The 27950-nt window shown below is 48.9% G+C and overlaps 1 protein-coding gene across 2 annotated transcripts in view; it reads left to right on the top strand.

Moving 5' to 3' along the window:
* SHROOM2 (shroom family member 2) overlaps positions 1-27950 on the top strand; it is a 153869-nt gene that overhangs the window by 75183 nt on the left and 50736 nt on the right. For both annotated transcript variants that reach the window (XM_081792565.1, XM_081792564.1), the window contains exons 3-5: positions 18109-18240; positions 23016-25476; positions 26989-27086. In XM_081792565.1, the coding sequence (XP_081648691.1) occupies positions 18109-18240; positions 23016-25476; positions 26989-27086 (2691 nt within the window). The remainder of the gene's footprint in view (positions 1-18108; positions 18241-23015; positions 25477-26988; positions 27087-27950) is intronic.

Below are 27950 nucleotides of genomic sequence, written 5' to 3'. Positions count from 1 at the left end.
TGTTAGAATGCTTTTCTCTCTTCTTCAGGCATATGTAGGTTCTTCTGTTAGAGAGCTGCACTGACGCTTCAGATGAAGTGTTGTTACCTCTTGTTTCCACAAGGTGGCAGGCTACTGTGTTTTCGCCTTTGAGTGAAAATGGTGCAGGGCTGCCTGTACACTTGTCAGCTACCGGGACTTTCTAGCGCTGTGCTGAGGTCTGGGGGGAGCGCGCTGCCTGTTCCTGCAAATCAGATTGCAGAACTTTGGAGGACTTGAAGTGGTTAGAAAGGTGGAATGAGGGGCGTGATGTTTTTATGCACAGGAGCGACCCTGAACCCCCATAAAGGTACTTGTGATTTCTTGTCTTCAAATAGAAGTAATTCTCTACCTTGCATTTTGTAGTTGGCTAATTCACACTAAAGTGTTTGCATGCCCCTCCTCTTTTTTTTTTTAAGTGGAATTAGTGTATTCTTTCAAGTTTAACTGTAGATTTTAAAAAATAAATGGACTCAGGAGCCTGAGTGGCTCAGCTAAGCATCCGACTTCGGCTCAGGTCATGATCTCATGGGTTTGTGGGTTCCAGCCCCGTGTCGGGCTCTGTGCTGACAGCTCGGAGCCTGGAGCCTTCTTCGGATTCTGTGTCGCGCTCTCTCTCTCTCTCTCTCTCTCTCTTCCTTGCTCACTCTCTGTCTGTCTCAGAAATAAGTAAATAAACATTTTTTAAAAGTGTTAAAAAAAATAAATGGACTGAAGCATTTACTTCCATTTTTAGTACAAGTAGACTTGAAAGCCTATTCCCAAAGGAATTCACTTTTTATTTTTTATTTTTTTTTAATGTTTATTTATTTTTGACAGAGAGAGAGACAGAGCATGAGCGGGGAAGGGGCAGAGAGAGAGAGGGAGACACAGAATCCGAAGCAGGCTCCAGGTTCCGAGCCGTCAGCACAGAGCCCGACGCGGGGCTCGAACCCACAGACCGCGAGATCATGACCTGAGCTGAAGTCGGACGCTCAACCGACTGAGCCACCCAGGCACCCCTCACTTTTTTTTTTTTTTTGACTGAAACCATATCCAAGGAGGAGGCTCAGAAACAAGGAAGAAAAAACTCTATTTCATTGCCACACTGAATTAACAACTTCATTTCCAAGTGGTACAGACTACCCTCTCTGTAAATCAGAAAAATACACTCTTAGATGGGTAGTTTGGGAGCCCTTTGGAGAGGATGAGATAGGAGAGACACTGTCATATTGTATAATTATTCCTTTGTGGTCACATTAACAACCTTTCTAAGGCAGGATACGTGTTCTAGGATTTAGTGGCGCTTAGTGCAGTAATGATGATGCGAAGGGAAGCGTGCTCCACAGAGGTGAGCTGGGTGTTATCAACTGCCTCGGGGAGTCCTTACCAGCTCCCCAGCTGATTGAGGTTGCCCTCTGTCGTCTCTCATAGGAATCTGCAGGTTTACTTGAAAGTGAGACAGTAGTGTTTTTTTTAATGTTTATTTATTATTTGTTTTGGGAAGGAGGTCGGGGGGCAGAGAGAGGGAGGGAGAGAGAATCCCAAGCAGGCTCCGCTGTGCCAACGCAGAGCCCGACACGGGGCTTGAATTCACGGACTGTGAGATCATGACCTGAGCCAAAACCAAGAGTCAGACGCCTGACAAACTGAGCCAGCCCCCCTCCCCCACCCCCTGAGGCGCTCCCTGAGATGGTAGGCTCTGGCTGTCTTGTTGGCAGAGATCTAACAGTTAGCAAGACCCATCGGTGAGATTGTGGGGAACCAGCATGTATATGATACAATGCCGATTGGACTACAGGTTAGACAGACTTTCCGGCGAGTAGTTTGGCGACATGTTTCAAAAGGCAGGTCTTGGACCCACAGTTTTCGTTTCTGGGATCCTAGATACTCAGCAAAGGGAAATTACTGAAATGAATTAGAGACCACCCAAACTGTAAAGTGCTGCTGTTACAAATGATGTCAGCGTTTCCTGACATGGGAAGGCGCCCCACGAAGTCCAGGTGAGCGGAACACATAAGAGCAGTCAGAGAACCGTGTATGTCCCATTCTTAAAAGGTTGGTCGGTTGGTTTGTTACGTATGCTTCACGCCAGCATGCAGCCCAGCATAGGGCATGAGCCCAAGACCTGAACTGAGATCAAAGGTCCGATGATTAAGGGGGTTCCTGGGTGGCTCAATCGGAAGCGTCTGCCTTCGCTCAGGTCATGATCTCATGGTTCGTGAGTTCGAGCCCCACGTAGGTTCTGTGCTGACAGCCCGGAGCCTAGAGCCTGCCTCGGGTTCTGTGTCTCCCTCCTTCTCTGCCCCTCCCCCACTCATACTGTCTCTGTCTGTATCTCTCTGTCACTCTGTCTCTCTCTCTCTCTCTTTTAAAAATAAACATTAAAAGAAAAAGATGGGACACCTGGGTGGTTCAGTTGGTTAAGCATCCGACTTTCGCTCAAGTCATGATCTCATGGCTTGTGGGTTTGAGCCCCGTGTCAGGCTCTGTGCTGACAGCTCAGAGCCTGGAGCCTGCTTTGGATTCTGTCTCCCTCTCTCTCTGCCCCTCCCCTGCTTGTGCTCGCTCTCTCTCTCTCTCTCTCTCTCTCTCTCAAAAATAAATAAACATGAAAAAAATTTTTTTTAAAAAGAGTCAGACATTTAACCCACAGAGCCACCCAGATGCCCCCTGTTCTTAGTTTTAATTTTTAAAGATATTGTGGTACAATACATATAACAGAAAATTTACCATCTTGGGAATGCAAGCTGGTGCAGCCACTCTGGAAAACAGTATGGAGATTCCTCAAAAAACTAAAAATAGAATGCAAGCTGGTGCAGCCACTCTGGAAAACAGTATGGAGATTCCTCAAAAAACTAAAAATAGAACTACCCTATGACCCAGCAATTGCACTACTAGGCATGTATCCACGGGATACAGGTGTGCTGTTTCAAAGGGACACGTGCACCCCCATGTTTATAGCAGCACTATCGACAATAGCCAAAGTATGGAAAGAGCCCAAATGTCCATCGATGGATGAATGGATAAAGAAGATGTGGTACATATACACAATGGGGTATTACTCGGCAATCAAAAAGAATGAAATCTTGCCATTTGCAATTATGTGGATGGAACTGGAGGGTATTATGCTAAGTGAAATGAGTCAGTCAGAGAAAGACAAATATCCTATGACTTCACTCACACGAGGACTTTAAGAGACAAAACAGATGAACGTAAGGGAAGGGAAACAAAAATAATCTAAAAACAGGCAGGGGGACGAAACAGAAGAGACTCCTAAATATGGAGAACAAACTGAGGGTAACTGGAGGAGGTGTGGGAGGGGGGATGGGCTAAATGGGGAAGGGGCACTAAGGAATCTACTCCTGAAGTTGTTGTTGACTATATGCTAACTAATTTGGATAAAAATTTAAAAAAATAAAAAAAAAATAAATAAATAAAAGTATATTTATCATGGTGAGCAATAAAAAAAAATTTACCATCTTAAACATTTTTAAATGTACATTTAAGTAACGTATTACTTATTACTTTTATAGAACTTTATAAATTTTTTTTTTTTTTTTTAACGTTTTTTATTTATTTTTGGGACAGAGAGAGACAGAGCATGAACGGGGGAGGGGCAGAGAGAGAGGGAGACACAGAATCGGAAACAGGCTCCAGGCTCCGAGCCATCAGCCCAGAGCCTGACGCGGGGCTCGAACTCACGGACCGCGAGATCAAGACCTGGCTGAAGTCGGACGCTTAACCGACTGCGCCACCCAGGCGCCCCTAGAACTTTATAAATTATATTATTATACTCACAAGTTATGTTTATAACAATAAAAACTAGCATTAAAAAAACTCACTGTATTTTTATTTTAATTTTTTATATTAAATTTTTTTTTCTTGGGGCGCCTGGGTGGCGCAGTCGGTTGAGCGTCCGACTTCAGCCAGGTCACGATCTCGCGTCTGTGAGTTCAAGCCCCGCGTCGGGCTCTGGGCTGATGGCTCGGAGCCTGGAGCCTGTTTCCGATTCTGTGTCTCCCTCTCTCACTGCCCCTCCCCCGTTCATGCTCTGTCTCTCTCTGTCCCAAAAACAAATAAAAAACGTTGAAAAAAAAAAATTAAAAAAAAAAAAAAAATTTTTTTTTCTTAACTTAAAACAATTTTTTTTTTTTTTTTTTTTAATTTATTTTTGGGACAGAGAGAGACAGAGCATGAATGGGGGAGGGGCAGAGAGAGAGGGAGACACAGAATCTGAAACAGGCTCCAGGCTCCGAGCCATCAGCCCAGAGCCTGACGCGGGGCTCGAACTCACGGACCGCGAGATCGTGACCTGGCTGAAGTCGGACGCTTAACCGACTGCGCCACCCAGGCGCCCCAACAATTTTTAAATTAAGTTTATTTTGAGAGAGACAGTGTGAGTGGGGTAGGGCAGAGAGAGAGGGAGAGAGAGAATCCCAAGCAGGCTCCACGCTGACAGCACAGAGCCCAGCACAGGGCTTGAACTCGTGAGACCATGACCTCATGATCTAAGCCTGAAACCAAGAGTCGGACACTTTAACCAGCTGAGCCCTCCAGGCACCCCAGCTCGTTGCATTTTTAAAGAGGAAAAGCTTTGGGGGTTCAGTGTGCCTGTGCTCGTAGGAGTCAGCAGGAGGGTTGGTCCCCAGGAAACCATCAGCTGTGCACCCTGTTCTGTTCTAGGCAGTGCCCCAGAGAAGGTCTGTTTATTGCTCTGTGATCGGGACAAGAAGAAGGACCCTAAGAAGGCGGGTGTTGGAGTGCTGGCTACGATATATTCTAAGGCTAACATGTATTCTGCATTTATTCAGTTCTTAAAGTAACACCAGGGTGCAGTCGACTCCCCGGGCTCAGAAGGGCATTGGGTGGCCCAGGGGCCTTGCACCTCTGTTGTGCGTCTCTGGAGAGCAGCACTGGCACTCACTGCTGATCTTGGGCTTCTTTGTATCATACACGTTCTTGTGCACTTAACGCCTGTATCCGCAGAGATCGTTCTGGGTTGACTGCGCTGAGGTCTGAGTCACGATTTCTCTTAACGACCCCACGCTGCTCCACAGTCTGGATCCTCCGCTGTTCTACAGAACCTCTGTAGACGGATATTTCTGGTGCTTCTGGTGAAAGCCTGTAACTGCAGCATGTGGTGTCTCTGTACCCGAGTCCCTGTACCTGTACGTACAGGTCGTTGCAGTCCATTTCCAACCTGGGGTTCTTGAATCAGAAGTTTGGGGAGCACGAACTGTGATAGCCACCTCCAAATTTCTCGGACCACTTTTCAGGCTCAGGTCCACTCTAGCAGAGGTTATTTTCAGTTTAGTTCTGTACTCTTTTCAAATGTGATGGGTGGAAAATGGCTTCGTTGGTTAAATGCACATTTTTAGGGCACCTGATGGCTCAGTCAGTTAAACATCTGACTCGATTTCGGCTCAGGTCATGATCTCACGGTTTGTGAGGTTGAGCCTTGCATCTGTGCTGTTAGCGTGGAGCCTGCTTGGGATTCTCTCTCCCTCTCTCCGCCCCTCCCCTTCTCTCTCTTATGCACACTCTATCTCAAAAGTAAAATGAACATTTTTAAAAATTCAAAACAATTTAAATGGGCACTTTTCATTATGAATGAATTTGGGCGTCTTCCCATATCTTTAGAAGCTTTTTTTTTTTTTTTTAAGTAGAGGAACATCTTTAAGGATATCAGAATGATCTGAATTCTATTCCAAGCAAAGCATCTATGCCACAGAGAACTGGTCAGTGGAGGGACAGGGAGGAGATGCAGGGCGCCTGCTAGCTGACGGAGGTGACAAGTTATCTAAATTTTTTTTAACATTTATTTTTGAGACAGAGAAAGACAGAGCGTGAACGGGGGAGGGTCAGAGAGAGGGAGACACAGAATCTGAAACAGGCTCCAGGCTCTGAGCTGTCAGCACAGAGCCTGACGCAGGGCTCGAACTCACGGACCGCAAGATCACGACCTGAGCCGAAGTCGGACGCTTAACCGACTGCGCCACCCAGGCGCCCCTGAAATACTTTTAATAACACTTAGGTATTACAAAATTTTTTAAAATAACTTTGTATTAATTTTTAATACGATATGTCGATATTATTTTTTGCCTAATAGAAAAAAGTCTAAGGGATGCCTGGGTGGCTCAGTTAAGATTCCAACTCTTGATTTCAACTCAGGTCATGATCCCAGGGTCATGGGGTGGAGCCACATATGGCTTTGTGCTGAGATTCTGTCAGTCTCTTTGCCTGTCTCCCCTACTTGCTCTCTCTCTCTCTCTCTCTCTCTCTCGCAAAAAAAAAAAAAAAAAAAAAAATTTAAAAAGTCTGAAATGGTGCTTTGTTCAGAAACATGAATGAAATTCTGTAACCTGGTTAATTAGTTAGTATTAGGGTCTGTTGCTGTCACCCAGCACATGGCAACTCACTGCTATAAAATCCTGAAGATGCTCAGAGGAAGGACCACTAAAACTTCAAACTGAGTTTTACATTGCCTTATTACAGAGGCACCAGTAGGTACTTTTAAAACAATTTCTCTGGAACTGGTAACGTGTATTCTTCTCTGCTGAAATTTAAATCTGTGTTTAAAGCCTGCCATTCTCCTCTTTCTCCATCCCCAGGCAACCACTTATCGGACTTCTGTCTCACAGATCAGTTAGCATTTTCTAGAACTTTATGTACAGCTCCAAAGTAGATCATGTACTCTTAAAAATACGAACAAACAGACAAAACCCGACCAGTTTATAGAAAAGCACTCTGGAGGCGCCTGGGTGGTTCAGTCGGTTAAGCATCTGACTTCAGCCTAGGTCATGATCTCACAGTTTGTGAGTTCGAGTCCCACATCGAGTGAGCTCAAGCCCTGCTTCGGGTGAGCCCTGCTTCTGTTTCTCTCTGCCCCTCACTCACTTGTGCCCCCTTTCTCTTTCTCTCTCTCTCTCTCACTCTCTCTCTCTCTCTCTCTCTCTCTGTCTCTCTCAAAAAAAAAAAAAAAGGCACTCTGTAAATTATTCATAGACTGAACCACAAACACGTAAATATCCTGTGTTGCCCTGCCCGAGAGTATGGCCGAATGATGAATTAGCTTGCTCAACTCTTATTTAACTTGATTGTACTCCCAGCCCATCCTCAGAGGCCCAGAGAAGGGCTGACATTTATGACAAAGACTGAGAGTGGCCAGTGCAGGTATGGTGGTTCTCGGAGGTTCTGGGGAAATGTACCTCTGTGCAAACTACATACCCAGAGTTTCATGAGTAGAAACAGCGGTTCACATGCTAACTCCTTCCTGCTAGTATATCTCTTACCCGTAGGCTTGTTTTGTTTTGTTGTGTGTGGTGATCAGGGGAGCGAGTAGGCAGGATGGGATCGAGGGGAGACGCTTGGACAAAGCCGTGGCGTCTGGTTTCCTGGGCCGTGGGCAGTGCTATCTTGTCATCGCTTAGGAGCCGGGAAGGGAAGGTGAGTCAGGAGGTGCGAGCGGCTCTTTATCTCTCCCTGTGAAGTTTCTTTCCCAGACACAAGAGAGAGAGCGCTTCCTTTCTCCCCGTGTGGGGTCAGCTGGAAACAGAGACCTGTAACCGTGATCCCCACCAAGTGCACATCTGTTCTCCTGCACGATGCCCAGGTGGTCAAGGAGGGGGCGGGGGTGTCTGCCCGGGAGTCAGGTGAACTGTTAGGCCATGAAGAGAGTCTGAGCCGAAAGCTCCTTCCTAGATCTTCCCTCCGGGCTACTCTGTTGTTCCGACTTTGCTTGGCGGAGGAAGGAAGTGCTACTCACTGGAAAGGGGCGGATGCGGTAACCTTTTCTTCTGTGTCGCTGACAGTCGTCATCTGCACCTTTGTCCTGTGTGTCCAGGCCACCTCCCTGGGAGGGCTGCCTGGCGGGTCTGGAGTGGCTCCTGTGCCCGTGTTTTCACAGACAGCCACGGCTGTTGTCCTGGGCAGGCACAGAGGGTACACCATGGCCTAAGATGGGCTCGGAACAGGTGAACACCAGAAACCGGGTCACTTGTGGCATTTTCCCGATCCTACTAGCCGAGTAGATCAGCCTCGGTTGTGGGAGATGTGCTCAGGGTCTGCGTGATGCGCACAGCGTGTTGGGAAAGGGGGCGTCTTGCTCAGACCTGGGGTTAAGGCTGCTGCGCTCTGATCGTATCGAATGTGCACTGAAATGGCATGAAGAGTGCTGGGACACAGTCCTCCTCTCTCTCTTTGGAGGCAAAATTACCATAGCCTCAACTTCTAAAATGTACATATAATTTCAAATATCCTCGGGAAAATTTCTTTTGAATACCACGCTATCCATTACTTTGGAAAGCTTGCAACTGCTCTGGCTTTTTTTTTTTTTCAACTTCGTATGGGAACAGATAGTTTTGGTTACAACAACGAAGCACGCCTGCCCACCTCATCATTTATGGTACTCTCAAACCATCATCCGGTGTTGCAGGTAGTTTTGCCGGGTCCGGATTATCGATAGGGTTGGTTCATGTGATTTTCTGCCTCTTTGCCGGCGGCCTTAAATCCTTTTGTGTCTCTAATTACAGCCCCTAAGCTTGCGTTCAGGAGCAGATTAACACCCAAGGGTAGAGGTTCTTCGCTGGAGGCTGAAAGGGTTAGCCAGACTTCGGGCCGAGTTAGAGATTTCAAGAAAGCGGCTTTCAAGTCTAGTGACAACAGCTGTGCTCGCTACGAGCACATTTCTTGCAGCCTGCTTTGTTTTCTGGATGCCACTAAGCTGCAGTGAACTCCGCACCGCCCCTGTGTTGTGCTGGGAGCCCCTCTGCTCCTGGCTCCTTGGAGCTGTCCTGCAGCAGGTGGGTCTGCACGCAGCCCTGACATTGGTTGGCAGTGATGTTCTTGGAAGCAGCTATGGGTGGTGATGCGGCAGGGTTACAGGCAGGGCTAGGGCATCAGCAGGCTTCATTCCTCCCCGCTTCCCTCCCAGGAGCTCTTCCTGGGCCAGAAACCATATATGTGTTTTGCTGGAGGGTGTGTGCCTTGGTGGGGGTGTCGGCAAAAACCTGTGCTTTTGAAGGGTCTGCCATCATTTGTTCGAGTCTCAGGGGAAAAGTTTCTATTTCGAGCATGTTGGGGGTTACAGCCGTTTGCAAATGCTCATTTTCTTATTAGACAGAGGAAACCCAGAGACTTACGCTGGACAGACACCCTGTCTTGGAGCTGTTTTCCATTGTTTGTTATTAAATGGAATCAGGAGAAAAAAGAAAACCATGCAGATCAGAGTTGTTTTATTTTGGGAAAAGTTGCTTCTATTCCAATTTAGGCTCATTATATATGGCTTGAGCAATTTAATCAGGTGAATTTCCAATTAAGTGAGGTTATTTCATATTCTAAGTCAAATAGAAAGTGGAACAAAGTTAAGATTTTGTTTTTCATTGCAAAGCGTGTAAGTGATGTTTATAAAGTTTATCGTGCAAACATCGATGGTTTCTGATATGTTAAGACATGCAGAGAAAGTTTTTTTTTTTTACTTCTTTCAGATATGACTCATCAGCACTGTTGCTAATGCTTAGAGCTATTTGTAATTAGTTTTACTAATGGTTGCACATTTGAATATCCTGAGTTTCTTTGCCAGAAAATCCGTTCTCTTGAAATGTAGCCAGTAGGTTGGGCTGGCGCCCTTCTGAAACACTCAGTTGAACTTGCTCGGGCATTAGTCCCTCGAGGAGCTGTACTGTGAACACAGGTGGGTGAGATAGTCTTTTTTCCCCTTTTTTCTTACATGAATAGATGTATTGACCTGAAGATTTTAAAAGTTAGTAGAAAAGCCAAATCGTTTTGGTCTGCTCCAGTTCTGCCTGCGTTCATTATGTGACATTAAAAAAGTATATGTATCTTTTTAATGTTTATTTGAGACAGTGAGAGGGGGAGACACAGAATCCCAAGCAAGCTCTGTGCTGTCAGCACGGGGCCCGAAATCAAGAGTCAGACGCTTTACCGACTGATCCACCCAGACGCCCCCGTTATGTGACATTTCTGCACAGGCTTCTCTGCGGAAGCACCCGGGAAGAGCGCCGAAGGCTGAAAGACGAACCATGCACCCGCCCTTACTGGGGGAAGGGGAAGGACCATGGGTGCCCCGGGCCCGTGGAGAGGCGCCCTGCCTCTTTCATCCTGTGGGAATGCTGCCTCTCAGCCTGGCGTTTGTTCCAAATGCAGCTTTGATGTCCTGTATCAGTCTCAGCTCTGTAGGCCATTTGGGAATTTTTATCTTAATTCTTCTCATGTATAAAGGCAGGAACTCTGTGGCTCGCATCCCATAGGACTATATGGATTCAATCCAGCATGACATCACCGTCCACAGCAGTATGTTGTCTGACCACCGCCGGGGAAGGGAGCCCTTTGCCGTTTCTCAAGTGCTCGGCCCTGTGTCTTCATACATTCGTGTAACGTGTTAGAAGCGCTCCGTGCAATCATACCATTAGGTGCTGCCGTCCAGGAGCTGCCTGCTGAGGGTGCTCTCATAGGCCTGGATTGGGAAAGCTGTGACAGGTGGTGAGCCAACAGATGTGAGGAGGCCGGGAAGCAGACTGCAGCAGAGTCTTACCTGAGGCTGGGCCACTGACCTGCCCTTGGAAGGCTGAGCCAGGTTTGAGCCGCAAATCTGGTCCTACCTCGGCAATACCAGGGAAGGGCAGAGGGGGTGCAGGCAAACGGACTGCAGGGGGACGGGTGACTAGGTGGCTGGGGGCAGAACGGTGCTGGCCCTGAGCTTGCCTCTGAGCTGCCGGGAGGGCTAGTGCAAGGCCACCAGCCTGCCCACATGTGTCTCCAGCTGATGCCCACGCTGCTGGCCCAGGGGCACCCTCCAGACCACAGCTTGGCTAGATGCCTGAGAATGTGGGAGCTTGGGCTCCTGTGGCAGCTGTGAGCAGTTGAAGGTTCTGGAGTGAGAGCAAGAGCTGTCTAGAGCAGCGTGGCTAGGAGATTGATCTGGCAGGAGGTAGACAGACCAGCAGAGGGAGAGGCTGGTCAGGACGTAGTCATCCACAGGCTTGGCTGGGTCAGAACAAGGTTCATTTTGTGTTTGTAGAGTGCTGGTTTTTATGTGTTTCCTTTTGAAGGACTAAAAAGGGTGCTTGCAGTCACCCTCTCCAGTGTACAACCCCCCCACCACCTTCCACCTCCCCTGCTGGCCTGTACCCCCTCCTTTCCTTGAATTCTAAAGTCTTCACACAGGGCTGTTCCCCTCACCCACGGGTCACCGAGGCACCTTTGCAGTCCTGCCCAGACGACCCCTTCTCTGAAATCCAGGCCTCTTCCCCCCTCAGGCCCCCTGATTCTTTTCTCTAAGATGCCCCCAACGGATCACTATTGATTTCCTCCCCCCAAGGAGCCTTCCCCAACCCCAGGGTTGCCTAAAAGCCCCAGATCCCATCATAACCCCCGGCACAATGCACACCCAAAGCCAAGGCACCTGGCCTCCCCCTCTGGACTCCTGGCCTCCCAGCCAGTGGGTCCGGTACAGTCAGGCTGACGCAGCTTGTGGTGACCAAGCACAGACTGTTTGTTTTGTGAGGTGGTGCCTGTTGGCTTCATTCTAAAAGGCTATGAAAATAACCCAGCAGTCACGAAATTTTTTTTTAGGCAAGGAAGGGATTCTGTTCTTTATGAGAATGACAAACATTTCACTGAAGCATTTATTTTAATAATTCCTTTTTTAAGAGAGAGAGTGCACACGAGCAGGGGAGGGGGGCAGAGAGAGAGGGGGACACAGAATCTAAAGCAGGCTCCAGGCTCTGAGCTGTCATCATGGAGCCCGATGCAGGGCTCGAACTCACAAACCATGAGATCATGACCTGGGCTGAAGCCAGACGCTTAACCGACTGAGCCACGCAGGCGGCCCTGGATTCATTCTTAATTTTAAATGATATGCTAGCATTTTTCATATTTGTGGTGTAAACCCTGTCCTTCCAAAAATCCCCCAAAGACTACCTCGCTTATAAAATTATTTCTAAAAATTGAAGTAAATTTTTATTAATCTTGGTATGTAATTTGTGGGAAAGGCTTCGGGGGAACAACCCTCATTAGGATGAATAATTTCATCTGTAGGAGCAGAAAATGTTCGTAGCCAGTACTATGGCTTTTCTGTATTTATATGAAAGGAATAGTAAGCACTGATTAGAGGTGCCATTTGGGAAGAGTGACAGTGGCATGAGAGAATACTCCCAAAACCAGGCGGGCCGCAGAGTGAAATGGAGACACGGAGTCTGCAGGCTTCTCCAAATTGTCTAGAGACAGAGAGGAGGTCATGCAGAGGGCTGTCTTTAGATCATGGCTTCTTTTCCTTGTGCATCTTTTTGGCCTTTTAATTTTTAAATATTCCATATTTTCTACAATAAGCATGTGTTTTAAGGATTCCAAACATCAACAGCCGTTTGAACAAACAGGATTCCTTTCCTACATACACTGGGCTGACCCTGGCCCGGTGTGAGCACGGACGAAGCCCCACTGCCTATCCAGTGATTCTGGGATTGCGCAGCCCCAGGCTCAACGTGGGGCGTTGCTGGTCCGTCTGTCACATCCCTGCCCGCAGCACCTGCTCAGAAGCAGGACCTTCGGCATCTCTGGGTTGGGCTGCACAGGCCTTTGTGGCTCTAGCGCCCCCATTCGCCCCTCATGGCTGTTTGCGAGGCCAGAAATCACCCTCTGTGTTTCTCCCTCCCAGAATGGGCTTCCTTACCGGTCTCTCCAGTTGGCTTACATCTGACTGCGGCCAAGGAGGGAGCATTCTTTCGGTAGCGTCCCTATTCATTCCTGTTGGATATTTGTCTTGGGGCTGTCTCGACCATAGCAGACATCCCACAGGAAGGAGTGATTCGGGACTGGTTTGCTGTATGCCATTTTGCATTTACTCCCTTCTTTTTTTTTTATTTTATTTATTATTTTTTTTCCAGAGGGAATGCTTTTTTTTTTTTTTAATCTTTGTAATATAATTTACTGTCAAATTGTGTAACATACGGTGTGTAAAGCGTGCTCTTGGTTTTTGGGGTAGATTCCCATGGTTCATCGCTTAATACAACACCCAGTGCTCATCCCAACAAGCGCCCTCCTCAATGCCCATCACCCATTTTCTCCTCTCCCCCCCTCCATCAACCCTCAGTTTGTTCTCTGTATTTAAGAGTCTCTTATGGTTTGCCTCCCTCCCTCTCTGTAACTATTTTTTTCCTTCTCTTCCCCCATGCTCTTCTGTTAAGTTTCTCAAGATCCACATATGAGCAAAAACATACGGTATCTGTCATTTTCTGACTCATTTATTTCACTCAGCATAATACCCTCCAGTTCCTTCCACGTTGCTGCAAATGGCTGGGTTCCATTCTTTCTTATTGCCAAGTAGTACTCCATTGTATATGTAAACCACATCTTCTTTATCCATTCATCAGTTGATGGACATTTAGGCTCTTTCCATAATTTGGCTGTTGTTGAAAGCGCTGCTATAAACATTGCGGTACGTGTGCCCCCATGAATCAACACTCCTGTATCCTTTGGATAAATTCCTAGTAGTGCTATTGATGGGTCATAGAGTAGTTCTATTTTTAATTTTTTGAGGAGCCTCCACACTGTTTTCCAGAGTGGCTGCACCAGTTTGCATTCCCACCAACGGTGCAAGAGGGTTCCCGTTTCTCCACATCCTCTCCAGCATCTATATAGTCTCCTGTTGTGCATTTTAGCCACCCTGACCAGTGTGAGGTGGTATATCAGTGTGGCTTTGATTTGTATTTCCCTGATGGTGAGTGACGTTGAGCATCTTTTCATGTGTCAGTTGGCCATCTGGAGGTCTTCTTTGGAGAAGTGTCTGTTCATGTCTTCCACCCATTTCTTCAGTGGATTATTTGTTTTTCAGGTTCTGAGTTTGATAAGTTCTGTATAGATTTTGGGTACTAGCCCTTTATCCGATATGTCCTTTGCAGATATCTTCTCTCATTCCGTCGGTTGCCTTTTTGTTTTGTTGATTGTTTCCTTCACTGTGCAGAAGCTTTTTATCTTGATGAGGTCCCAATAGTTCATTTTTGCTTTTAATTCCTTGTCTTTGGTGATGTGTTGAGCAAGAAATTGCTGGGGCTGAGGTCAAAGAGGTAGTTGCCTGCTTCCTCCTCTAGGGTTTTGATGGCTTCCTGTCTCATGTTTAGGTCTTTCATCCATGTTGAGTTTACTTTGTGTATGGTGTAAGAAATGGTCTAGTTTCATTCTTCTGCATGTTGCTGTCCAGTTCTCCCAGCACCATTTGCTAAAGAGACTGTCTTTTTTCCATTGGATACTCTTTCCTGCTTTGTCAAAGATTAATTGGCCATACATTTGTGGGTCCAATTCTGGGTTCTCTATTCTATTCCATTGGTCTATGTGTCTGTTTTTGTGCCAATACCATACCGTCTTGATGATTACAGCTTTGTAATAGAGGCTAAAGTCTGGGATTATGATGCTTCCTGCTTTGGTTTTCTTTTTCAATATTACTTTGGCTATTCGGGGCTTTTGTGGTTCCATACAAATTTTAGGATTGTTTGTTCTAGCTTTGAGAAGAATGTCGGTACAATTTTGTTGTGATTTCATTGTATTTTATTATTACTTTAAAAAAATTTAATGTTTATTTTTGAGACAGAGAGACAGAGCATGAGCAGGGGAGGGGCAGAGAGAGGGAGACACAGAATCTGAAACAGGCTCCAGGCTCTGAGCTGTCAGCACGGATCCCGATGCGGGGCTTGAACTCACAAACGGTGAGATCATGACTTGAACTGAAGTCAGACGCTTAACCGACTGAGCCACCCAGGCACCTCTGTATTTTATTATTTTTAAAAAAAATTTTTAAGTTTATTTATTTATTTTGTGTGTGTGAGAGAGACAGAGGGAGCAGGGGAGGGGCAGAGAGAGAGGGAGAGAGAGAGAATCCCAAGCAGGCTCTGCACCATCAGCACAGAGCCCGATGTGGGGCTTGAACTCACGAGCCGTGAGATACCATGACCTGAGCGGAAGACAAGAGTCGCATGCTTAACCAACTGAGCCGCCCTGGCACCCCGCATTTACTCACTTCTAATGCTCATGGCTCTGCGGGTGGCCAGGGTGGATACCACTAAGAACCAAGTATGGCATAGTGGTTTCACCCAGGCCCTCAAACTGGGGACTTGTGCTCTCCTGTCCTGGCACATCCTGTGGCCTGTGCACTCCTCAGGGTCCCCACATTTCTGGCGGCTGAATGGCTTAAAGCCACCTGAGTGTGTATCTTGTGCGAGAAGAAAGCCCACGATCTTGTGAAAATGAAGACCTTAAATCTGTTCTTGTTTCTGTTCATCTGGGTCTGTCTGAAACGCAGCCAGAGGGACAGTGGCTGTGTGAGACCACTAGGTGGCGCCAGAGAGCTCTTTCCCCACAGCCTGCCAGACCAGCATCCTCACAGCATTGTGATTGAATGAACACTTTGGGTCCAGAACGTCGTCCTCTCTCTTATTGGCATGAATCCAGCCGTTTTAGGTAGTCAGAGGGGCTGAGAAACAGAAGGTAGCTGGAACCTTCCCAAATACATTCATTATGCACTAGGAAATTCAAAGGACCTGATGAAAAGCCCATTATGTTTTAGGAAAACATCACTATCCCCAATAGCCAGAATATCCTTATGTGTAGCTTATAGGTACAACCTTTTCACTGGGTGATTTTTTTTTTTAAGAAAGCTCTTAATTTCTACTGTGGTTGTCAACTATGTCTTCTTGAAATAGACATGCATCTATATGTGTTATCTTTTTATTTTATTTTTTAATGTTTAGCTGTTTTTGAGAGAGCAAGAGACAGAACATGAGCAGGGGAGGGGCAGAGAGAGAGAGAGAGAGAGAGAGAGGGAGGGAGACACAGAATCTGAAACGGGCTCCAGGCTCTGAGCTGTCAGCACAGAGCCCAACGCGGGGCTCGAACTCACAGACTGTGAGATCATGACCTGAGCCGAAGTCGGCCACTTAACCGACTGAGCCACGCAGGCACCCCTGTATTGTCTTTTTAAAAAGGAGGGAGTGCGTGCACTCTTGGAGCCCTGCTGCCCCCCACCCCCAAGTCAGCCAGCACATATCCCAGTCTTGCCATGTGCTGGGTTGGAACATGTTGCCACAGATTATAAGGCATTTTCTTTTTCAGGCTTCCTTTTTTTATTTGTTTCCTTTGCCTCCACTCTCAGTCTAGTTTATTTCCTTCATTAATTAAGTATAAAGGAAGATGAAACACATCCTTGATGCGATAGCACAGAAAATGCCACCTGAACACGAGACTCACGTAGCCAGAACCTTCCTCACGAGGATTTGGAGACACTCGACGAGGTACACTTTGGGATTGCAATCCCCTTACTTCTGTGGTGTGATGAAGTTGTCTGTTTTTTTGCTCTTGTTCATGGGGAAACTCCTGAAGTCAACACATTCCACATTTTGCCACCCATCTACTTTTCCTCCTTAATTATGAGTTGTCAGAACGTTTTTATTTTAACGTTTATGTATTTGTTTTTGAGGGAGGCGCAGAGAGAGAGAGGGAGAGAGAGAGAATCCCAAGCAGGCTCCACACTGTCAGCGTGGCTGGAACACAGGAACCGTGAGGTCACGACCTGCGCCGCAATCAAGAGTCAGACACTTAAGTGACTCGGCCACTCAGGCGCCCCGTGAGTTGTCAGAAGGTTTAAGTTATACATACTTTTCAGATTTCTTTAATACTCTTTACTACTGTTTTGAGAGAGTGTGTGTGTGTTAGAACACACGAGCCGGGCAAGGGCAGAGGAGGAGAGAGAGTCCCAAGCAGGCTCCACACCCAGCCCAGAGCCCATCGTGGGGCTCAATCTCATGACGCTGGGATCACGACCTGAGCCGAAGTCAAGAATCAGACGCTGAACTGACTGAGCCACCCAAGCACCCCGGGTTTCTTTAATATGCTTTTAACATTAATATCCTTTAATGTCTTTGCCTGCCTGGAAGAATGTCTGCTCTCTGTCAAGCATCTAGAGAGGCTCAGTTTGAGCCTCTTGAGCTGCAGACTGGCCACAGTGAGCAAGTTCTGTCCCAAATTGGAGACGTGGAGACATGGAGACTGGGAGAAGCAGGTGCGTGGCTCTCCTCACACACCACCGTTTTCTTGGATGCTCTGTGAACATTTACATGGCAGCTGTAGGGATTTGCAACTGAACCTCCCTTATCATTCCCAGGCAGTGTAGCCAAAAAAAGAATAAGCCACCGATGGGAGGGTGCAGACAGGGGCGCAGGAGCCCAGGAAGACGCTGCATACTGTGTTCACAAGTCCTCGCTGAACGGACTAGAGCCGTCGTTCTAGGGCATCATGAATTCACACGATGGGGACCCTTAGCTGACTTCACAGGCACTTGAGAGGCTCAGAGGAATGAATGCGCCTCTGCTAGTCTCAGTTAATGTCAAGATGTCTGCGTTTACTTAGTGAAGTGAGTAAATAGAAGTCATCCAGGGACGCCTGGGGGTCAGTCGGTTAAGCATCTGACTCTTGCTTTTGGCTCAGGTCGTGATTTCACAGTGCAGGAGTTGGAGCCCTGCAATGGGCTTTGTGCTCACAGTGCAGAACCTGCTCAGGATTCTCTCTCTCTCTCTCTCTCTCTCTCTCTCTCTCTCTCTGCCCCTCCCCTGCTCTCTGTCTCTCTCTCAAAATAAATAAATAAACTTTAAAAAAAAGGAAGTGGTCTAAACTGTGTATGACCCGGCTGAGCTGGGGACCCCCTGCACTTCTCTCTAGTGCATCTCTCCTCCTCAAGGAGGCTGACGGCTGTGTGCCTAGCTATGCTGAAACAGGAAAGACAGAAGAGTCCTTCCGGGGTCCTACTGATGGCTGAGGCAAGGACAAGATTTATTTACCTGTTTAGAGCAAAAATTGAAGAATAAGGCTTAGTTCACATTTTGGAGCTCATGACTCTCACTCTGCCTTAGGATGGGTTCTTCATTAATAAAAGTTAACAATTTTTCATATCCAGATACCGTGGAAAGCCCCGGAAGCAATGCTATCAGTCACGCGGGAGTAGCTGTAACATATTTCCGTGTCTCACTCCCGTCTTGGCACAGGGTTGTCCTTTATTTGCAATTCCTGAGTTGTCTGCGTTTTTTTTTGTTTTTTTGTTCTTTTCAGGAAGAATGAACTGAGCTGGAGGCCTCACTCCTGGCATGCCACCAAGTTCTCTGATAGCCACCCCGACACATCAGCATCTCCGTTCCCCTCTGCCAGCTCCTGTCCTTCCTGGCACGGCCGTCACCACCCCAGGTAGGCACTGTTTCCCACTGGGATGGACGGTGTTCGACATTCCACCAACATCCATGACCTCCCAGCCCTGCCACAACAGCACCTTTCTTGACTTCAGCGTGATTTTCTTTTCTTTTCTTTCCTTTTCTTTTCTTTTTTTTTTTTTTTTAACATTTATCTGTCTTTGAGACAGAGAGACAAAGAGTGAGCAGAGTTGGGGCAGAGAGAGAGAGGGAGACACAGAATCTGAAGGAGGCTCCAGACTCTGAGCAGTCAGCATAGAGCCCGATTTGGGGCTTGAATTCATGAACGGCGAGATCATGACCTGAGTCAAAGTCCTATGCTTAACCAACTGAGCCACCCAGGCACCCCTCTTTTTTTTTTAATTTATTTATTTTGAGAGAGAGAGAGAGACACCGTGCCAGTGGTGGAGGAGCAGAGAGAGAGGAAGAGAGAGAGAATCCCAAGCAGGTTCTGCACTGTCGGCGCAGAGCCCCATGCAGGTCTCTAACTCACAAACGGTACAATCATGACCTGAGCCGAAATCAACAGTCAGAGGCTTTTTTTCTGATGAGGAAAAGCTGCTGACACACCATTACCAGTAGAAATGTCTAAATTCTTCACTGGGTAGGTAGGTGTCCAAGCCTTGAAAACAAAAACTAGGGGCACCTGGGTGGCCCAGTTGGTTAAGCGTCTGACTTCGGCTCAGGTCATGATCTCGTGGTTCGCAAACCCCATGTCAGGCTCTATGCTGACAGCTCAGAGCCTGGAACCTGCTTTGGATTCTGTGTCTCCCTCTCTCTCTTCCCCCGCCCCTGCCCACACTTTGTGTCTCTGTCTCTCTCTCTCTCTATGTCTCTCTCTCTCTCTCTCAAAAAAAAAAAAAAAAAAAAAAAAAATTAACATTAAAAAAAAAGAAAACAAAAACTAAAACACCAAGGGCAAGGATGAACAAGTGTGCTTTCTCATTTATGTTGTTTAATAAATCAGGAGCTTGGGGACTTACCTTTTTGGGCTGAATCCCTTTGGGCCAGCCAGGTCGGTAGTCCTGAGCTGAGTGGGAGGGCTGTCCGTCCACCCATGTGCCTACAGCAACCACCCTTCTTCTGAGACTTTTATGTGCACATTAGAAGGCAGAAGCGGGGTGCCTGGGTGGCTCAGTTGGTTGAGCCTCTGACTTGGGCTCAGGTCATAACCTCACGGTCCGTGAGTTCGAGCCCCACGTCGGGCTCTGTGCTGACAGCTCGGAGCCTGGAGCCTGTTTGAGATTCTGTCCCCCCGTCTCTCGCTGCCCCTCCCCGCTCACACTCTGTCTTTCTCTGTCTCTCAAAAATAAATAAACATTAAAAAATCTTAAGAAAAAGAAGACAGGCTCTGCCTAAGGGTTCGGCAAGTGTATTCCAGCGAGGCTCCCAGGCCGTTCTCTTAAGCATCAGCACCCTCTCCCCAGCCCCCAGGGCTCTCCTTATAGAGGAAATCAGGGCTTCACATCCCACATGCCAGGGTGCCATCCAGCCTCGGGGGCCCAGGGGTGCTTTCCCACTGAGCAGGAGACCCAGATGCTGGGAGTTGTAGGTCAGTGGATGGAGGGGGAGTTTTGGGCTACCTGGAGTCCACATTTCAGGGCCAGAAGGGCTAATGTGTCAGGCAGGTGTGTGGCCACACCACAGGGGTGTTGGCTGGAGGAGGCCTCTCCTGGCCACCTTGGGTGAGTGGCCAGCGTCCTCACAAGTCTCATATTAAAAGGATGATGGCTCTGTCTCCCTCTCTCAAAATAAATAAATAAACTTAAAAAAGTTTTTAGAGATGGGGGAGGCGCCTGGCTGCCTCAGTGGGTTAAGCGTCCGACTTCGGCTCAGGTCACGATCTCATGCTTCAAGCCCAGCTTCGGGCTTCTCGCTGACAGTGCAGAGCCTGCTTGGGATTGTCTCTTGTCTCCCTCTCACCCTCTCTCCCCCCCCCAAAATAAATAAGTAAACTTAATATTTTTTAAGCAGGGTGGCTTTGGGTGTGTGCGAGCCCATGTATGAGCGTGTATATATATGTATATGTACAGGTGTACCTGTAAGTGTGGCGTGTGCACATGTATGCAAATGCATGCTTGCGCGTGTGTGCTTGAATGTATGTGTTTGTGTATGTGAGTGTGCGTGCGTATCTGTTATGGAAGAGCATTTGTGCCTGTGTGTGTAGAGCTAACGTAACCATCTCAAAATCAGTTTTTGATCGTTAGTAAACACCGGTCTGCTACAAACCTCTGAAGTACTTCTGTGAAGGCAATACATCTCAGTGCATTGACCTGTTGAAAGTGACAAGAGATGATGGTATTTGGAGTCCAGGGTATTTTTGAAAAACCACAGATTCTCAACTGAGTAGTAAAAGTTAAGTGAAAAGTGGGCCTTTTATTTTCATTATCAAAGTGACGTAAAGTAATACGATTTCCATTAAGCCCATTTGGTGGTTTGTTGATGACAGAATCATGTTTGCTGCCCACATGTGTGTGGGAACGGTGCTGGGCACTATTTATAGCTGCCCAGACCTCAAATGTTACAGAGAAATCACCTCCAGGGCACTGAGGGGAGGGTGCAGGAGAACCGCCTCCTGTTCTGTCTGAGAGGGGCACTGCTCTGTCCTTTTAGGAAAGGGTATACAAGCCAACGGTCCCCTGCCTTCAGGACAATGTCACTGTCCCCGGTAGCTGCCGTATCCTCAGAACTTGTAGATGGAGCCCTTGTTGTGTGTTTTCGTTGGTTCTCTTGTTCATTTGTTTGTTTTATAAATGGTCAGTGATGTGCTTTTCCAAATGTTTGCTTATTTTGAGAGAGAGAGAGAGCGAGTGAGCATACAAGAACAGGGGAGGGGCAGAGAGAGAGGGAGAGACAGAATCCCAGGGAGGCTCTGTGCTGTCAGCCCAGAGCCCGACTTGTGGCTCCAACTCACAAACCCTGAGACCGTGACCTGAGCCAACATCAAGAGTCGGACGCTTAACCCACTGAGCCACCCAGGCGCCCCTTGTGTTTTGTTTTTGTTTTTTTTGGAGAGTGGGTTGCAATTTTATTTTTATTTATATATTTTTTTTCAATATATGAAGTTTATTGTCAAATTGGTTTCCATACAACACCCAGTGCTCATCCCAACCCTTGTGTTTGTTTTAAGAGTGATTTCGCCAGTTCGGTCTCCTGTGTCCTTGCCCTAATCACACATTTTTCCCATTCATCCTGGTTCTCCCCAAACCTAAAGTCGCCAGGGTTGTGGTAGTTTTTCTTGTTTTTTGTTTCTTACCTTGAAGCCTGAATGTTCCAGCTTTGTTGAACTTTAATGAAAACAGTTTTTCTCTTTTTAAATGTTTATTTTTGAGAGAGAGAGAGAGAGAGTAGGGGAATAGGTAGAGAGCTAGGGAGACAGAGAATCGCAAGCAGGCTCCACGCTCAGAGCCCCACACGGGGCTTGAAACCAGAAACTGTAAGACCGTAATCTGAGCCAAAATCAAGAGTGGGATGCTCAACTGACTGAGTCACCCAGGCTCCCCATGGAAGCATTTTTAACATGCTTGGATAAGTAGTTTTACCATCGAGAGCCATTAGCCTCCTATATACACTGTCACTACCTCATAGAATAACTGATTCCTTAACAAACATATCTCCCAGCTTGTAGCAACAAACCTGATTTTGTATTTCCCTGTCTTAGGCCCCATCCTGCTTCAGAACCAGTATTTTTGGCATTCAGGTACAGCTCCAGTGAACTCTGTCAAGTTAATGAGTCCCCTGAGCACGGCAGTGTTTGTTTTGCTAAGAAAGCCTGTGGCTTGGGTCCTTTATCAAATATTCCATTAACTGAGAGTTAAGAGGAGCTCTTGGTACTTTAATATTTGGGTGTGGAAAAGTAACGCTATCTCTGGATTTCCCCTTTTAATTTGAAAATTATCGTTATTTGGGGCACTGGGGCGGCTCACTCGGTTAAGCATCCAACTTGTCCTGGTCTCACTGTTCGTGAGTTCGAGCCCCACATCGGGCTCTGCGCTGACAGCTCAGAGCCTGTTTGGGATTCTCCCTCTCTCCCTCTCTCTCTGCCCCTCCCCTGCTCTGTCTCTCTCTCTCTCTCTCTCTCAAAATAAATAAATAAACGTAAAAAAATTTTAAAAAGAAAAGAGAAAATTACTGTCATTTGATTGCTTCTTCGGTTTTAGTAATCCATAAGAAGAATCCTTTTATACGCTAAACCCCGGGGTCCACAGTCTTGTTCTTTGAGGGGGCAGGTAGGAAATATTTTAGGCTTCATGGGTCTCTGTCGGTTGCAGGTACCCAGCTCTGCCGTTGTAGCTCAGAAGTATTCACAAACAGTGTGTAAACAAATGGCCATAATTGTGTTCCAATCACAGCTTATCTGAGTGCTGTGATGTGAATTTCCTGTCATTTTCACGGGTCACAGAATAATCTTGTTTAAAAAATGTCTTTAATGTTAATTTATTTTTGAGAGAGAGAGAGAGAGAGAGAGAGAGAGAGAGGCAGAATGCAAGCAGAGGAGGGACAGAGAGAGAGGGAGACATAGAATCCGAAGCAGGCTCCATCCAGGCTCTGAGCTGTCAGCACAGAGCCCGACGCGCAGCTCAGACTCACGAGCCATGAGATCATGACCCGAGCCGAAGTTGAACGCTTAACCCACTGAGCCACCCGGGCGCCCCAGCATCTGGACGTTTCTGTGTGGGGCCATCTGTGTTCTTGGTCCTGCTCTCCTCATTTGTCCCCTTTACTATTGCTCGCTTCAAAAGCAAACTCTTCTCTCTGGTTCTTTCCTCCTAGTTCTTCCTCCCATGACCTGTCTGGCACGTGGGAGCACACGAATCTTCAGCGTACCTCTGACCACTTTAGTTCCCTGGGGAGCGTCGACAGCCTGGACCACCCTTCCCAGCCCTACCCCTCCGGATGCCTCTCCGCCGCCAGGTCCAATGGCAGCATCGACCACCTGGGCGGCCCGAGCAAGCGGGACTCAGCTTACGGCTCATTCTCCACCAGCTCCAGCACGCCCGACCACACCTTGCCCAAGGCTGATGCGTCCTCTGCAGAGAACATCCTCTACAACGTGGGCCTGGGGGAGGCCTCCAGGCCGGGTGGCCGGCAGGGCCAGGCTGCCAGTGACCCCCAGGGCCTGGAGGACAGGCTCGGGTACTTGCCACCCCGGGCCCCCCGTGACGGCAGCAGAAGCCCCAGGCCAGAGGACAGTCCTGAGACCAAGCTGGCCACCCCTGGGAAATCAAATTTGGGACCGGTTTGGTATGTCCCCGATAAGAGAAAAGCACCTTCCTCCCCTCCTCCACCACCTCCCCCTCTCCGCAGTGACAGCTTCACTGCCACCAAGAGCCACGAGAAGGCCCAGGGCCCTCCACTCTCAGACACCGCCAGTGTGCAGCACTTTCCAGGCCCACCCCGGGCCCAGCCCCGCAGTGACTGGAGATCAGAGCCCACCAGTCAGCAGTGGAGGCCGGCACGGCCCGGCAATGGGAAGAGAGTCGGGAGCTCGGGCCCTGCGCCCCACGTCCCCCTGGACGGTGGGGTGCCGACCCCTGACCACAGGCCGGGCGGCCTCCCGGGGGCCCCTGGCCGGCTTCAGGCCTCCCTGTCCAGCACGGACGTGCGTTTCCCGCAGGCCTCCTTTGGCTGCCAGCACCCGCGCCAGTACAGTGACGAGAGTCCCTTCTGCCACGACGGCCCCAGGGCCGCCTCGTCGCTGAGGGAGCAGCACTGTGTGGCCGTCCCTGGTGGCTGCCAGGAGCCTTCTGCCCACCGTGTCCAGGACGACGGCCCCGCTCGGCTCAGGTGGCCCGGTGCCACTGAGCAGAAGGGCGACAGCGGTGGGCAGAGCCGCTACTACTGTGTGACCAGCAGACAGTGCCCACAGGCAAGCGCCCAGGCGGGACAGCCCCACGAGGAATACTGGCAGTCTGACAGGGCCGCAGAAGCCCACGAACTCCCCACTGAGCACCCGATGGGCCACGGGCCCTGGGGTCACATCCGCCAGCACGAGGAGGAGGCCCCGCACACCCGTGAGAGCGACCAGGCAGCCAAGGGCCACCCCATGGGAAGCGAGGAGCCACAGACAGCCGCCCACTGGGCAGGAGCCGCAGGGAAGGAAGCCGCCGACGGCTTCCTGTGGGCCGCGGGAGAAAGCGGCAAGATCTCCCCTCAGAAGACACCTATGCTGCACTCGCTGGCCCGGGAGGGGGCGCGCCCGCCCAACGACGGCCCGGGAGCTGGTGCCGAAAGGCCGCCCCCGTTCGATGGCCAGGTGGGCAGAGCCACCCGGAGAAGCGACCGCTTCGCCACCACCCTGAGGAACGAGGTCCAGATGCGCCGAGCCAACTTGCAGAAGAGCAAAAGCACGGTGGCGCTGGCTGGGGCCGACGAGGCGGCTCGGGAGGCCGGCGGCTGGCAGGTGGAGCCGGGAGGCGTCCCCGGCGCCTCCCCAGAAGGTTCCTTCCGGGGCACCTATAAAGACCACCTGAAGGAGGCCCAAGCCCGGGTCCTGAGGGCCACGTCCTTTAAGCGCCGCGACTTGGAGCCCAGCCCGGCCGATCGTCCCGCGGGGTCAGCAGAGCCGCGGACTGAGGAGCACAGCACACATCTGGATGCTGCCCCCCACTTCTGGGAGGGGGGCCTGCCCAAGCCGTCCCCGTCTGGAGGGGGCCTGCCGCACGTTCCCCGCATTGGGGGCCGGAAACGGTTCACGGTGCAACAGAAGCTGAAATCGTACTCCGAACCCGAGAAAATGAACGAGGTGGGGCTCGCAGGGCCCGATCGCCCCCACCGGCACCCGGGTGCGTCCGAGGACACCGTGGGCACATTCGCCGACAGGTGCAAGTTTTTTGAGGAAAGCAGCAGACCCATTCACCAGAGACCTGGGCAGAGGCAAGCGCTCTGTGGATTCCCGAAGGAGAAGCTGGAGAGGCCGCGGACAGCGGGCCACGGGTACGAGGGTGCAGAGCCTTCGTTCCAGAACAGGGCCCACACGACCTCCTTTGGAGAGAACCCCAGCAGTCACGGAAAAACGGCGAACATGGGAAAACCAGAACCGCCTCAGAGACTTGGAACCTTTGCTGAGTATCAAGCCTCTTGGAGGGAACAGAGAAACGCTCTAGAAGCCAGGAGTTCTGGGCGGTATCACTCAGCGGATGACATCTTGGACGCAGGTCTGGATCAACACGAGAGGCCACAGTACGTTCATGGAAGGTCCCGTTCCTCACCATCCACAGACCCCTACAAACAGGTAAGGTTTGTGCCCCAACCAAGGAAGAGCTGCCCCGGGCTGCTGTCTTAAGGCACATATAGGATGCCCTGAAAATACGATGGCCCAATGTCAGTGTCGCTTGTGTCCCGCCGTTTGGGCATCGTTTGTGTGCACCGGCTCTTCTCATGTCAACTTGTGTGAAAGGTACCTGGGGACTAAACAGGTACATCCATGACAATTTAACTCCGTATCCGTGTGCCTGTCCTGAGTCCCCGGCCTCCCCATCATCACTTGCTTCAGCTGTCTTTCCTCATAATTAGCTTGCCCCAACCTTAACACCACGTAAAGAACTTGGGGGGAAGCCTAGAAAATGGTCAGTTCTCTGAAATGAAAAGGGGTGAAGACAGTGTATGATACACGATAGCCACTCTTCAAATGCTGAGGCCTTTAAAATTTTTAATATTTGTTCCTTGTAGTATTTTTTTTCAAATATGTTTGGATTCCTCCAGAACAAATGTAATTAAACATGCAATGCATTAAACTGTTGCACTTTTTATAAGGTGAGAATTCTTTTTATTTTTTTTATTAAAAAGAATTTTTTAAAGTTTATTTTGAGAGAGAGAGTGAGTGAATGAGCAGGGGAGGGGCGGGGGGAGAATCCCAAGCAGACTCCATGCTGTCAGCACAGAGCCCAGTGCGGGGCGCAGACTCACAAACTGTGAGATCGTGACCCGAGCTGAAACCAAGAGTCAGACGCTTTAACTGAGCCACCCAGGCGCTTCTATAAGGTAAGAGTCCTAATGCTGAAAGTTGACTTCAAGCTTTCTAGGAAATTTAAAGAAAACATTCCAGTGTCATCTCGCCTCTTTCTCTCTCTCTCTCTCAAAATATAAATAAACATTAAAAAAAGTTTTTTTTAAAAAAGAACCAGTAGTAGGTTCAATACACAATATTCAGGGGGTGCCTAGCCTTAGTCGGTTGAGCGCCTTTTTTTTTTTTAATGTTTATTCATTTTTGAGAGACACAGTGCAAGCGGGGGACGGGAGAGAGAGAGAGACAGACAGAATCTGAAGCCGGGTCCAAGCTGTCAGCACAGTCTGACACGGGGCTCGAACTCAAGGACGGTGAAACCATGACCTGAGGCAATGTCAGACGCTTAACCGACTGAACCACCCAGGTGCCCCAAGCATCTGTCTCTCGATTTCAGCTCAGGTCACCATCTCACAGTCCATGGGTTCAAGCCCTGTGTCAGGCTGTGCTGTCCATGCAGAGCCTGCTTCGGATCCTGTCTCCCTCTCTCTCAGCCCCTCCCCAGCTCGCTCTCTCGCTCTCTCTCTCTCTCTCAAAAATAAATAAATACTAAAAAACAACAGTTTGGAGAGTGGAGCATGTGAGCCCTGTGGCTGAGTGTCATTACAAGGCGGCAGGCTGCGTCCTCGCCTCCGCGGCACAGGCTCGCGGGGCAAACCCACAATGAGGGGGTTCATAATAATAGATGTCTTGAGGAAGGCGGCTTGATGATTCGGTGTCTCACTGTGCTGCTCTTGGCAGGAAGCTGCCATCGAACCACAACAGCAAGTGGGGGACGCTGGTGAGCACAGGCAACTTTCTGCCACCGTCCGGGCCGAGGAGGGACGCCCTAATCCGAGGTGGGTGAATTCTGGATTTGGGGTTGCTAAGAAGACATCTTGGAGGTGGCCTTCTCGATGGTGGGTGAATGCTTGGTTCACGTGATTGGGCCTCTGGTGGTTTTTTTGCCAAACCCAGCATGGCTGCTAACTGGATGCAGTTTCCAGCACCTCAGCGTCCCCGCTGCAGACGTGGTGCCATTTGAGCAGAGCCTGTAGCCCTGCGCCGCCTCCAGCAGAAGCGTCTCAAGGGCGAAGATGTCTTCTGATGCCATCGTGGCTTTTTTTTTTTTTTTTTTTTTTTTTGGTTCTTAAAATGGCTGCTGTGTTTTCTGTACAGTACGGTTCTTTATGTTCACAGAATGAGAAATCCAGTGTAATGTGCTTGAATGAAATGCTTTATCCAGAATGCTCGTTGAAAGGATGCTTTAATGATCTAGTACACAGCTGGGCTGCCGGGGCGTGGTCTCCAAATTGGAGTTGCCTGCGAAGATTGTCAGAAAGGAATGGAGCCAGCCTTTCTAAATCGGGCTTATTTCGAGCTCGAAAATAGAAATCAAGTCCGTTGGCTCCTCAAGAGGATCTGAAGGACTGGTGGATGGTAGCAGTGTTATTAACACGTTGTGTGCCGTAGTTCTCAAATGTGGCCAGTGTAGCTGTTTGACTGTAGTGAGGATAGAATTTAGACTGATTAAGTAAATGAATCAATAGTGTCATCTCGCCCTTGATATGCACGAGGAGGGAGGGAGATGGAAGCGTAGAACACTGTAGGACCTGTGGTATCAGCTTATTTTGAGAGGGCTGATAGGGGCACCTGGGTGGCTCAGTCGGTTGAGCGTCCACCTTTAGCTCAGGTCAGGATCTCACGGTTCGTGAGTTCAGCCC

This window comes from Panthera onca, chromosome X (assembly GCF_046562875.1).
Source record: "Panthera onca isolate mPanOnc1 chromosome X, mPanOnc1 haplotype 2, whole genome shotgun sequence".
NCBI lineage: Eukaryota > Metazoa > Chordata > Mammalia > Carnivora > Felidae > Panthera > Panthera onca.
The sequence above is the reverse complement of the archived record's forward strand: the minus strand, read 5'-3'. Positions and strand labels throughout refer to the sequence as shown.